Here is a 14,510-nt window from a genome sequence, read left to right as displayed (position 1 = left end):
CAGTCTCGAGTTGTAATAATTTACTATTATTTATTCAACAAATGCATCAATATAGAAAGTACCCAGTAGCCGATTCTCAGACCCACTGAATATGCATATATAAAATTTGGTTAAAATCAGTAAAGCTAAAGCCGTTTCGGAGGAGTACGCGGCCTAACATTGTGACACGAGAATTTTATATATAAGATTTAGGTATCATCTTTAAACATGGGCCTTGGACATTTAAAAGAGGAAACTATCTTTTTTATGATTAGCCAGATACTAAGAAAATACAAGGACTCATACGAAATTTAGATGAAAGTATTGCCAGTTGACAACACAAAGTGATTGCCAATAATAATTATTATACCCTTATATTACCCACCCTATATTACACAATTATATTTAAGAATCATCGTTTTAAATTAGTATAATAAGATAAACCAATTATGTTTATTTAATATTATCAATAGAATATATTTTATTGCTCTTATGTCACAAAACTTCCACTGATATAAAATATTTAAAGTTATCTGAATTTGTCCTCCCGGAATCAATTATTGTATAATAAAGTAGATTATTGAAGCCAATTGGAGGAACACACGATATTCCCGTGATAATAATTAAAAGTATTAAAATATATATTATATCGTAAAACTTTTGCACTGTATTTGTGATAAATTAGGGCCAGGGCACAACACTGCGTTGCGGCGTCGCATCATATAAATCTACGACGCCGCAGAACGCATCGTGAAAATTTCCGATGTAAAGAGTGCTATGATATATGAAATTTTTGCGTTGCGACATCGCATCTCATTTATGTGCGATGTTGTTTTTGCGATACGACGCCGCAACGCAGTGTTGTGGCGTGGCCCTTAGGTAGGAAGATAAGGGTCCACCGTTAGACATCAGTTATCCATGTCCATCACTCGTAGATCGCAATCGGATAGATTTGACCGTCGTTAAGTGATTGGTAGATGTTCTACCCTATTGCTACCTCCAAATTCGCATAGCGAATTTAAAGTTGGGCGAGATCTTGACCAGATAAGTGACTAAGGGCCGGAACACAAACACACGATACGACGTCGGGTCGTACCACGACGCGGCGTCGTTTCACGATGCGACGCGCGTCGTAAAAAACTACGACACGACATCGTACGACGTCACGTCGTAGAAACTCACGTAGAAATTCAATTATGAGTTTCTACGTCGCGACGTCGTACGATGTCGTGTCGTAGTTTTTTACCTACACCTACCTAACCTAACCTAACTGCCGCACTTAGAGACGAATATTAATTACTCAAATCTAATAAAAAAAAGTATGAATGAATGGACGAAATGAATATACTTTATTGTGCACACAGTTACAATAACAACACACATAAAATAAAAACACATAAAATGATGAGAGGCGTACAAAAATGTATTGTATAATTGTCTTTTCAGGCCTGACACACGAGTGCGGCGTGTTCGGCGCGATCGGGCTGGGCGAGTGGCCGACGCAGGTCGACGTAGCACAAGTCATATGCTTAGGATTAGTCGCTTTACAACACAGGTGGGTATTCTGCTCTCTACAGTAATATGAATATGAAATGACGCTTCTGTGTGCGTGTGTCCGATTAAGGCGGTCTGAATCTGCCGCTGGTCAGTATAAAGCTGGTTTACTGTTTATTACTTATACTGTGCACCTAGTATGCGATGGGTAAAATCTTTGGTGGTAAAAATACACGGACTACGCGTCCTGACCAGAATCGGAAAATTGTAGAAATGGTGAATACATAAATCCGGAGCTGGTGTTCAGTGTTTTCTTATAAAATAATCTGCAAGAATTTTACTAGAATAGATAAAAAACCCAACATCCTCTTTCCAGAGGCCAAGAGTCAGCGGGCATCGTGACGTCGGAGGGCAAGTCCGCGCGCACGTTCAACTCGCACAAGGGCATGGGCCTCATCAACAACATATTCAACGATGACGCCATGAAGAAACTCAAGGGGAACCTCGGGATTGGACACACCAGGTGAGAAAGTTGGTCTTGTAATTCTTGTAAATTATGTATTTTTCTCAGGAGTTAAAAATTCTTTTCTTCCCGCTGCGCTTACCGATGTTGTCGTTTTCCGCCTCCGTCGATAAGAAAAATAGTATACGCACCATGGACAGTAAATAAGAAAGCCTCAGATCACATGTTATTTTATAACAATTACCTGGAGAAAATTTGATATCGTCCTTTTGGTTCTAACCAATCTGTGGTTCTAACATACTTTTTTATTTTGTACAGTTCGGTGGCAGAACTCATATAATTTTGTACACACTCCTAGTGTCTTTTACTGTCGTACGAAATTTTGCTAACATTTATCCTTCTATACCTTATTAGTTATTATAATATTATGTCACTAGCTGTTGCCTGCGACTTCGTCCGCGTGGACTTTAGTTTCTTTTTAATCATAAAAAGTTTATTGTGCGGGAACCGTATATTTTCCGGGATAAAAAGTATCCCCTGTCCTTTCCCGAGACTGAAAGTATTGCCATACCAAATTTCATCAAAATAGATTGAATAGTTTAGGCGATAATCATAAAAGTTTATTGTGCGGGAACCGTACATTTTTCGGGACAAAATTAGTATTCCTTGTCCTTTTTCGGGACTCAAAGTATCTTCATACCAAATTTTAGAAAATGGGTCCAGCCGTTTACGCGTGATGTCGTGACCACGCGTGACTATAACGTTCCGCGCAGCTTCGCCCGCGAAATTAGATATTTCACAGAAAAATTTGTCCACAACAAAAAAGCCTATGCTCCTTCACGTGGTCTACTTCTTATCTGTGCCAAATAGGGAATGTTATTATTCGACAAATTAGCTATTCGAATAATTCGAATATTTTACCAAAGTTTTCGAATAATTCGAATATTATTCGAATAATCACAAATTTTTGAAAAATGCTGAAAACTCTGAACAAAAGTAACAAAAACTTCGTACAACAATGTACAACCTATTTTATTAAGGCATAAAATTAACTGATCACCAGAAATAGTAACATTTCACAAACAAAAATTGTAAACGATCACCAAAATACAGACCACCATTTTAATGTAAAATGATAACCAAAGATTTAACATCTCGCTATCCTATTTATGTAAAATGACTCCAAATAAATCATTGTAAAACCAAAAATAGTAAATGATCAGCAAAATTAGTAAATGATCTCCAACATTATACTAGCATTTTAATGTAAAATTATAACCAAAGTATTTTCATTTTGCTATCCTATTAAAGAAAAATGAACCAAAAAATATATTGCTAACCGGAAAATAATAAAAACCAACTACATTTTAATTTTAAAATGAGAAACAAAAGAATTACAATATCTCGTTATTTGACTATCGTAAATAAATAATAATAATATTATAATAATGATAACGAGACTCAGTATAAGTATCTCCATACCTAATTTTAGCAAAATTGGTTCAGTGGTTTGGGCGTGAAGAGGTTACAGAAAGACAGCCAGAAAAACTTTCACATTTATTATTATGTAGTATGTAAAAGTCTCATCATCCATGCTAATATTTTAAATTGGAAAGGGTAGGTGTCCGTCTGTTATCTCTTCAGGTCCAAACTGCTGAATATATTATATTATATTATGTATATAATATAGAGTTATTAAACTTTTTTGTTAATATTATGCTCACATTTTTTTCAATCGTAGTAATTTATTTGGACAGAACATAAAGTAAATTTACCTATAGGTATATTAACTTTATGGGACAGAAATATCGCATTGATTTGCTCGCTTTGGTGATCATTTACTATATTTGGTCATCATATACTATACTTGATGATCATTTACTATATTTGGTGAACAATTACTATATTTGGCGTTCGATTACAATTTGAAGTGTAGCCGTGACTAAAATAGCTGGTAGTATTGCAATTTTAGACTTTCTTTTTTTGGTGGTAATTATCTTTTTTTGGTAAACAAGTTAAGGGTATTAGAGCATTTTTTGGTGGTCATTATATTTGTTTCTTTTTGTTAATACTACGAAGTAAGCAATTCTAATTTTTACTTTTATCAACATAAATCTTTGTAAATGACATAGTTAATTTTTATCGTTGAAAACTTTAAAAATGTATATTTTAAGGTTACAGCTGGGCAATAAAAGAAAGGCTGTAAAGTGTAAACCGTTTTCGATCGTAGCACCTTTTACTTTTCTCATGTGATTATGCTTGAAAGAATCAAATGGATACAGATCGTGAGCGACCATTACTGACGAATACGATACTGAAATCCACGACTGAAAGGAGTTTATAATATCTTCATTTTCATGTCTTTAGGCAAAATCGTTATTTTGCCTAAAACATGCAAATGAATTTATTACACGTTACTAAAACTTGGTCAACGGCGACGATGAATGGTCGTATACTCATTAGTTAGACTTAAAACAGATTTATATATATTACAATATTATCATTAAAGATGTAGAATATTCATAAATAAGTAATATTATTTTTCTGAAATAAACTTAATTATGTTCTTATTCCATGTTAATTTTATGTTTGATAGCATTTTAAACAAAAATAAAAAATAATTTTACTATTCGAATTATTCGAAAAATAATTTGGCGAATATTCGAATAATAAAATCGTCGAATATTCGAATAAAACGAGTATTCGAATATTCGAATAACATACCCTAGTGCCAAACAACAGAAAAATTGCTCCAGTAGTTCGTGAGATAAGCCCTTTCAAATTATTTCCCCCGTTTGTTCCACATTTTCCTCTATTTATTGGCTGCTATTAGTCTAAGCGTAATAATATATAGCTTATAGCCTTTATTGATAAATGGACTATCTAACACTGAAATAATTTTTCAAATCGGATCAGTAGTTCCTGAGATTAGCGCGTTCAAATAAGCCCTTTCAAATAATTTCCCCCATTGTTTCCACATTTTTCTCTATTTCTTCGTTCCTATTAGTCTTAGCGTAATAAAATATAGCTTATAGCCTTTCTCAATAAATGGGCTATCTAACACTGAGATAATTTTTTAAATCGGACCAGAACTTCATGAGATAAGCGCGTTCAAATAAGCCATTTCAAATAATTTCTCCCGTTGTTTCCACATTTTCCTCTATTTTTCACTCCTCTTGGTCCTAGCATGATAAAATAGAGCCTTTAGCCTTCCTTGATAAATAGGCTATTTAACAGTGGAAGAATTTTTCAAATCGGACCAGTAGTTCCTGAGATTAGTGCGTTCAAATAAGCCCTTTCAAATAATTTCCCCCCGTTTTTCCCACACTTTCCTCTATTTCTTCGCTCCTATTAGTATTAGTTTGATAAAATATAACCTATAGCCTTCCTCGATAAATGGGCTATCTAACACTGAAAGAATTTTTCAAATCGGACCAGTAGTTTCTGAGATTAGCGCGTTCAAACAAACAAACAAACTATGTTCGCGATAGGAGTACAACAGAAAAATGTGCTAGTAAAATAAGCAATGGTAAAATATGTGAACGTATCATAAATATTCCGCTAGGTATATTAACTTTATGGAACGTATACGCATATCTGCGCACGCGTACGCATTTTACAAAAGAGATATAAATGTTACTCTAAAAGCATATGAAATTTATACCTCTTCTGTGATCGAACTGTGCAGTTTCATCGTTACGTGTGGACTAACTGACCAACTGTTCACAGATACTCGACGTCGGCGGCGAGCGAGGAGGTGAACTGTCAGCCGTTCGTGGTGCACACCGCGCACGGCGCGCTCGCTGTCGCACACAACGGTGAACTGGTCAACTGCAGCAGTCTGAGAAAGATGGTGAGTAATGAGTATACAAGGTGTAACAAAACTAAGTGACAATACTTTTGGGCGTGTACGTGTTCCTTATAATAGAGTTCACTGTAAAAGTAGCAGCGCTGAAAGAGCCAATTTTTTTTTAAAAGAGCCAAAGATGAAAAAGAGTAACATTTTCAGCGCTAACACCTTCACAGTAAACCCTATACATGGGACTCGAACTCATACACACCCTAAAAGTATTAGCACTTAGTTTTGTTATACCCAGTATATCATAATTACTAGGCGCGGTCATAGCCTGAAATGTTGGTGGCGTCACGGATAACACACAATAACAGCAAGTGGCTTGCCTCTTAGGGCCTATACAGTATACCGCCAAACGTAAACATAGGCCTAAAAATATATCGGGGGGCAATGTAGTGCCTCCAGCCAAGTCTCTAAAGGCCGTACCATACTTTTCTCGATGCGGTTAGCGTCTAGTTCCACCTATATCTGGAAATGGAACCTTACAGTCTCCTTTATCAACGTATTCAGGTGCTGGGTCGCGGCGTGGGTCTGTCGACGCACTCGGACTCGGAGCTGATAACGCAGGCGCTGTGCCTCAACCCGCCGGAGGGTGAGACCGACGGCCCGGACTGGCCCGCGCGCATCAACCACCTCATGAGGTAACAGTGGTCTAGTTTACCCCATATGGGCCTAACAAAACTGATGTTTTGAAGGCGGAGCGGTACGAGTACATCTAGCGAGCGCAGGAGTAAATCAGTCGCGAATTCGTCGTTCACCGCGGTCAAAAAAAATTATGCGTGGGAGAGCCATACTTCGGCACGAATGGGCCGGCTCGACCGGAGAAATACCACGTTCTCACAGAAAACCGGCGTGAAACAGTGATTGCGCTGTGTTTCGAGTGAGTGAGTTTACCGGAGGCCCAATCCCCTATCCCTTCCCTACCCTCCCCTATTCTCTTCCCTTCCCATCCCTACCCTCCTCTATTACCCTATTCCCTCTTAAAAGGTCGGCAACGCACCTGCAGCTCTCCTGATGCTGCAAGTGTCTATGGGCGACGGAAGTTGTTTTCCATCAGGTAACCCGTTTGCTCGTTTGCTCCCTTATTTCATTAAAAAAACGCATAATATGGTCTAGTGACCGCCACGCAAGTAATCCGCCAATAGACCTCCAGTATGACAAGACCCTAAGACCGCGACACTACGCGACACTACCTATATCTAGTAATACTATGTATAAAGTAATAACATGTCGACGTATTCACATGCAACATTTTAGATGGGTACTGAGTGAAGGCCCATTTTCACTAGTCCGCGTTATAGTGAGGCCATTTCTAGTTGCTCCGTCGTACTGCGTCGTCCTTAACGCGATAAATACACGTTCAACATCGTCAGCAAATCTGTGTTGACGCTGCGGCGACGCAATGTAACGGATCAATCGGCTTCGCTGTCAAAGTTAGTCCTAGTTAAAATCATACTATCTCTCTCGTTCTTCGTATTTATAAAAGATAAGGCATATTTTATGTTTTTACCACTCACTACCATTTCACGAACCCCCCAGGTTGGCTCCGTTGAGTTACTCGCTGGTGATAATGTTGAAGGACAAAATCTACGCGGTGCGAGACCCCTACGGCAACCGCCCGCTCTGCCTAGGCAAGATCCTGCCGATGGGATCCTCGTGTAAGTTGAAAATAATTTATATTTTAGTTGGAACTTAGAAGAGGCCACGGGAAAAAGTAAAGCAAGGAAAAAAGTTTAATATGTATGCACCATCATAATATTATATTTATGATGACAATAATTATTATGATGGTGTATTTGAAATTTGAATATCGGATTCCCACATTTTTATTTATATGACAACAATGGTCGTTACAAATGAGAATGGTTTCCATGATAATATTGGAATGTTTATTAAACCTATAATACATATTATTTACCATGCTACTTGGAAAATTGATTGTTATCTCCATGATATCATTCTACACACACATGGGAATGCATCAAAATATTAAGTCTATGAGCACGAAATAGACTCGAAGCCACAGCGCTTTTGAGGCGGATTAATTAAAAGAGGGCCAAAATGATAGTGACTCACAACTCACAAGGCGACATTGCTTCTTGGGGTTACATCTCTGGAACCAAACCAAATGTATGCCGCGGCCCACGTGTACGTAAGCGACGCGCGATGATAGCCTGAAGGTGACTTTCCGAGTTTTTACACGGCTAACCACCACCGAAAAAAAATCAAATAAATGCCACTTTATGACTAGAGTATAAGTATCATTTTCAGCGTAAAAGCTAGTAATGTTGAGACCATAAAGTTAATATACCTAGCGGAATAGAGAAATAAAGGCCTGAGCAAGAGAGATGTCACTATCAGTAACACTGCGTGGCAAAAAGAGACGTGTGATACATGACAGCAGCACTCTTTATTTGACGTCCAGTCGGCACGTGCCGCACGTTGACAATTTAATCTCATAGAATTCATGTTCAATCATGCTTATGTAAGTGTATACGTACACATATTTTTCACACAGATGAAAACCAATTTCGGTTACGTTTGACAGCTCGAGATTGTTGCTCGAATCCGCTAGGTATATTAACTTCATGGTTGAGACTTGAGTAAAATGAATGATGCCTATGTCATTAAATGGCATTTTACTTGAACTATATCGGTCGCGGTAAAGATCGGAAAGTCTCCTTTACGCATATTTTATCCTACCTATCTCCTATCCGTTAATTGTTGGTCAAAACATCGAGTCCAATGGCTCAATAGAGCAATATAACCTCACTAATTGATTTAAAAACTATTCTATTGTGATTGTACCTCACGCACGTATTAACTATGTACTTCTTGCAGATGCCTACAAAACGTCTTCGAAGCAGCATGCTGAGGGTAACGCATGAATCATTTTCATTACATTTTTAAGAGAACATAGCATATAATGGGCCTATAATAAAGCCATATCTACTGGGGCTACTTAAATTCCATAATTTCACGTTTAAAGTCCACCTTTTACAAGTTAAATTGAATGTGGTTTTCACATTTTTCGAACCACACAATCTACGAATAATAAATATAGTTTTTATTATTCGTACCACACAATAGAAGCGAAATAACAAGTATTTAAGATTTTTGTACATAAGTGAAATTCGAGCATGAGCATGTTTTATTTCTTTAGCTATGTCCACACTATGCACTTTCATCTTAAATTTTCGTCATCTTCTTTCATTCAACTTTTGTTTTGGCGCATTCAATAATTGTATGCGTTAACGAACGCAACGCCAACATTGTCATTTTTGTTCAACTGCAGTGTCTTTCAGATTATTCAATTCAATTCAATTTCTTTATTTGCAAAATGTGAGTTAGTACTTAAAGATGTTAGTAGATGTAACATGTGCGACGAGAACATTTTACTGGGTGGAATATGTGTGACTTATTTGGTCATAAGAAATTGCAGAAAAAAAAGAAACAAGCTAAAGTTTTGGATACGGTCAGAGCGCATGCGCCGCGGGCATGCCTCACGTGCGCGCTGTTGACTGCACTATAACGCATGAACAAAAAAAGGCACAGTGTGGACATAGCTTTTAAATGATCAAGCTACTTTTTGGGTTCATTTATTCATATGCCAAAGTTATGATAAGCACAATATTCATGATAATATTTTGTTTATATAGGATGTAACAAAACTAAGTGATAATACTTTAGGGTGTGTACGTGTTTCTTGTAGAGAGTTCTCTGTAAAAGTAGCAGCGCTGAAAGACCTATTTTTTTACTTTAATATGGGCAAGCGGTCCAGCATCACGAGTTTCCAAAAAATAAAGTAAAAAAATGTATTTCAGTGCTGCTACTTTCACAGTGAACTCTCTACAAAGAACACAACCTAAAGTATTATCACTTAGTTTTGTTACACCCTGTATAAATGGCCCATTCTAAGCTAATCATTGATATTACAGTCCTGATGAACGGCTGTGCTAAGAACGGAGTTGACGACAGGCCTGAGGGATGGGTGGTGTCCTCCGAATCATGTGGCTTCCTCTCTATTGGTGAGTTCTATATAATAATAATAACTCCCACAACGGTTTCGGTGACGGTGCCCGGTTTCAATGAAACCGGGCACCAGTTACGCAGGGGCAATTTTATAGTGCCTAAGTGTGTGCGCAGTACACAAGAGCACTCTTTATTTCTTTTACTCTCGTAACTCAGTGGGACGGAAGACCGACACGACTGGCGAGAGATCAGATAGATCTATATAATATTATGGAAGTGGTTGCTGACATGAAAAGCTTCGTGTATAATAAATGTTCTGTAAAGTCTCAAAACGGATTGAATAAAATATAAACCTGTATAAAGGTAAGCGTCCACTTATCGGTATCGGACGCATTGGACGCACGCAACGGAGTATCCCTCATACTAGAACCCGTTGCGTGCGATGCGTCCGACGCCTGCGATGCCGGGACGCTTACCTTATAATGTCAATTAGTAAATTGTCAATGATTGTTATTAATCTTTGATAAGACGCAACCAATGAAGTCCGTGCACGAAATAATGACGTGACTGCACGTAGTAATGACATTACAGTACGCACTAATAACGCCAATGTGCGTACGAATACTATTTGTGCACGTACTAATAACATCCTTACACGCACCAACAATACCATACTACACATACAGTATATACGTGAAGACCTAATTTTCAAATCAAATCAAATCATTTATTCACATAATGTAGTTTATAAAGGTGTTATCTTATGTCTAGTTTGTGCTTACATTATACCATTAAAATGGTGTGTGAAACTTAACATTTTAATAATATTCAACGTTAACTCATTTACATGCTTTCAAGTCTAAATATATAAGAATAATTTAATCATAATAGAAATAACAATTTGTCAGGTAAAAATAATAAAGTATAGAGTCAATCAAATAATCTTAAAATAAAAAACAATAAATAACAATTCATAAGTAAAAGCAAGTCATAAAAAAACAATTCATTAAACAAAATAATAATTATAATTATTAAAAAATAGTCATTGTGTACTCACAATGACTATTTTTGTCAATTGATTAAAATTATTTAAGTACCTATAGATTTTGGTCATCGTAGTAATTATAACTAAAATAATATTATTAATAAAAAGTGTCATTTAGATATTCATCAATTGTGTAATAGCATTTTTCTGTCAAGAGATTTTTAAGTTTTCTTTTAAACAGGTTTACATTAAGATCTTTCAAATGCTTTGGAATCTTATTGTAAATTTTAGGTCCCATACAATAGACACTTTTTAGCATCATTTCTGTTTTGCACTTTTCTACGCACAGTTTATCACCGTGACGCCTGTTTCTTATCACATTGTCTGATAGTCTAGAGAATAAATTATTATTACTTTTAACAAATAAGGCGACTTCAAGCACATATAAAGATGGGAGTGTTAGTATTTTATTTTGTTTAAATAATGGTCTACAACTGTCAGTAATTTTTAATCTAAACATAGCCCTTAGGCACCTTTTTTGTGTTCTAAATAGAATTTTATTTAAAGTTGAGTTACCCCAAAATATGATTCCATATCTTAAAACAGACTCGACTAGACCGTAGTAGGCAATAATAAGAGTCTCTTTAGTGACTGTTAAAGATAGCTTGTTTAGTGCATATGTTAAACTACTTACTTTTTTAATCATTTCTTCCACATGTTTTTTCCAATTTAATTGCTTATCAATTTCTATACCTAAAAATCTTGTGCTATATACTTCTTCTATTGTTGTGTTGTCATAAATTAATTTAATTTTAGAAGCGTTTTGATATTTTTGGTTAAAATGTATAATTTTTGTTTTCTTAAGATTTATTATTAGATTATTATTATTTAGCCATTGAATTATAGAATGTAGTGAATTAATTATGTCAGTTTCATAAAGATGTATATCATTGCAATTGATGGTTATTGTGCTATCGTCAGCAAATAGTGACATGGGATGTTTCACGATTTTTGGCATGTCGTTTATATAAATAATAAATAGAAGTGGTGCAAGAACACCTCCTTGTGGTACACCATATTCTAGAATTCTTAGTAAAGATTTGAATTTTTCTTCCGTATTTGATGTGCTATTTATACGTGTAATTTCAGTATACTGATAGCGATTTTTTAAAAAAGAGCGAAGTAGTTGAAGAACATTTCCTCTTATACCATAGGCTTCAAGTTTATCTAGCAAAATTTTATGGTTAACAAAATCAAACGCTTGCGTCATGTCACAAAAGATGGCGCACACTGGCTCCCTTTTATCTACTGAGCACATTATATTTTTAAGAAAATCAAATATTGCCATATTTATATTTTTGTCTTTTCGGAATCCTTTTTGTTCTGGGCATAAAATATTATTTTTCTCTAGAAAAGAGGTAATTTCTATACATAGATATTTTTCGAATATTTTCGAAAATATAGGTATAAGTGCAATCGGTCTGTAACATTCCATTAATTCTCTGTTTTCCTTTTTAAAAAGTGGTTTTATTACAGTAATCTTAAGGTCTTGTGGATATGGTTGCTACAGATAGGTTAGGTTGTACGGTTGCTATAGATAGGTTAATAAGGTGGGAAATATGAATACTTATATATTCATTAACTAATTTAATGATCTTTGTAGAAATTTCATCATATCCTACACTAGGTGTGTTCTTCAAATTTTTAATTATTTTGGAAACATCTTGAGGCAAACATGGAGATAGAAACATAGTTTTAGTATTTACGTTGTTATTGTATAATTTTGAGTGATTTTTTTGTGTGCTACCTGTTTTTGTTTTTACTTTATCTATGAAATAGTTATTAAATTCATTTGCAATTTCTAGCGGATCTGATAAATACTTATTATCTTTATTTTTAATATTTGTTATAGGATGTTGCGGTATATTTAAATGTGATTCATTAATTATTTTCCATATGGATTTAGATTTATTACTTGACGTAAGTATTTTATAATTATTTTGTGAGCGTTTAGTTAGAGAAATATTTTTTTTAAAGTTTTGCAGTAATTTTTATATTTTAATTTATTTGCTATAGTTGGACGTGCTCTTGCATCCCACATTAATACTCGTTTCTTTTTACTACACAACTTTATGCCCTTTGATAACCATTTCGGTTTTTTATTAACTTTGATAGTGATATATTTTGTCGGGAAGCAGAGATCATAAAATAATTTGAATTCCTCGATAAAACAATTGTAGGCCTCAGAGGGATTGGTAAGAGCATACATTGTTGAGAAAGATAGATTCTTGATGCACATTTTAAATTTATTAATATTTTCTTCGCTATAGTCTCTAATTTGTTTCCGCCAAAATTTTAATTTTATGATATTTTTAACTGGCACGTTTATGATTTGCATCGTATGATCAGATAGACCTAGGTCCAATACTTCAGTCTTACATTTGTGCTTAAAGTCATGAACAAAGTTGTCAATACATGTCTTGCTAGCTAAACGCGTTGGCTGTTTTATAGCTTATAGTTTAACAATAGAGATTCAAAGTTTAATGTCAAAGTATTACATTTTAAGATGTCAATATTAAAATCACTAGCAATAATTAAATTTTTAAATTTTGATTTTACATAGTACTGCATAATCATTATTAAACAAATAAATATTGGTCGCCTTAAAAATTCTTCGCGACAGAATAGATTGCCCCGAACTAACTGACCTCTATTATACAAGTACGCTGGACTAATGATACCATTTGAAATGACAGCTATTTCAAATGAAAAAAAAGTGGGTATCATAGGTCCAGCGTACTTGTATAATGGAGGTCAGTGCCCGAACTCCATGCCTTAATTTGCCGCTCGTTTGTGCCTGATAACTATTTGAAGCACCGTTCCAGCCGTCGGCCAAAATTATTCGCGCTACCGATATGTCGGACTGTCGCGAGAGCCGAGTCCCCACTGTACCGAGCATTAAACTTGCTCAACGCCCTTCTGTCGGCCAATCCTGAGTGTGATGTGTTTGCCGATAAGTGGATGGATGTGAAGAGAGTATGTATAAGATTGTGTGAAAATAAGTTTGAGAGGGTTTCTTCTATTACCATTTAATTTGTGTAGTTAACTGTTTGTGTATTTTTTGTGACAATGTTAACATTAATTTTAAGTTAAGATGCTTAGATGTAGTTAATTATTGTAATTGGGGTAATCCGTTTTAATTGACTTTAATAAATAAATACTAATGTCTTGTCATTTCTAGGCGCTCGGTACGTCCGCGAGGTGTTGCCGGGCGAGATCGTGGAGATGTCTCGTCACGGCGTCCGCACCGTCGACGTGGTGGAGCGGCCGGCGGACAAGCAGCAGGCCTTCTGCATCTTCGAGTATGTCTACTTCGCGAGAGCTGACAGTATTTTTGAGGGTATGGATAATTTTCTAAAATGTGATATCGATTTAAAAAATGTTGATCTACGATGCCGTGGTCAGTTGAAGGGGCCACATCGGTTAGTTACAAATTATAGGTCTACCAGAATCTGATGGCAAAAAGTGAGTAAATAAATTGACTCTAGCAATACCGGGGTAATAGGAATAAAACATTTTCATCCTTTTTTAATTCCTTTAGCGGCTTATTTTGTGTGCGAAACATGCAAATATAAAAAATATCCAATGATTAAGGATATTTTTTGAAAATCTGCTGTCAAAAATTGCCATCAGATTCTGGTAGACCTATAGTTACATAATTCATTAATTCACTATACTTATTTAGTTGTATTGTATATTGTATG

General features: G+C 35.6%; 1 protein-coding gene across 4 annotated transcripts in view; it reads left to right on the top strand.

The window, feature by feature from the left end:
* LOC121729957 (amidophosphoribosyltransferase-like) overlaps positions 1-14,510 on the top strand; it is a 31,207-nt gene that overhangs the window by 12,351 nt on the left and 4,346 nt on the right. For 3 of the 4 annotated variants that reach the window (XM_042118718.1, XM_042118717.1, XM_042118719.1), the window contains exons 3-10: positions 1,426-1,534; positions 1,850-1,996; positions 5,666-5,789; positions 6,300-6,430; positions 7,329-7,447; positions 8,631-8,666; positions 9,728-9,817; positions 13,988-14,146. In XM_042118718.1, coding sequence (XP_041974652.1) covers positions 1,426-1,534; positions 1,850-1,996; positions 5,666-5,789; positions 6,300-6,430; positions 7,329-7,447; positions 8,631-8,666; positions 9,728-9,817; positions 13,988-14,146 — 915 coding nt within the window. The remainder of the gene's footprint in view (positions 1-1,425; positions 1,535-1,849; positions 1,997-5,665; positions 5,790-6,299; positions 6,431-7,328; positions 7,448-8,630; positions 8,667-9,727; positions 9,818-13,987; positions 14,147-14,510) is intronic. The other variant, XM_042118720.1, reaches the window with a different exon arrangement.

The sequence above is a fragment of the Aricia agestis genome, chromosome 8, assembly GCF_905147365.1.
Source record: "Aricia agestis chromosome 8, ilAriAges1.1, whole genome shotgun sequence".
Lineage (NCBI taxonomy): Eukaryota > Metazoa > Arthropoda > Insecta > Lepidoptera > Lycaenidae > Aricia > Aricia agestis.
This window is presented reverse-complemented; position numbering and strand designations above follow the sequence as displayed.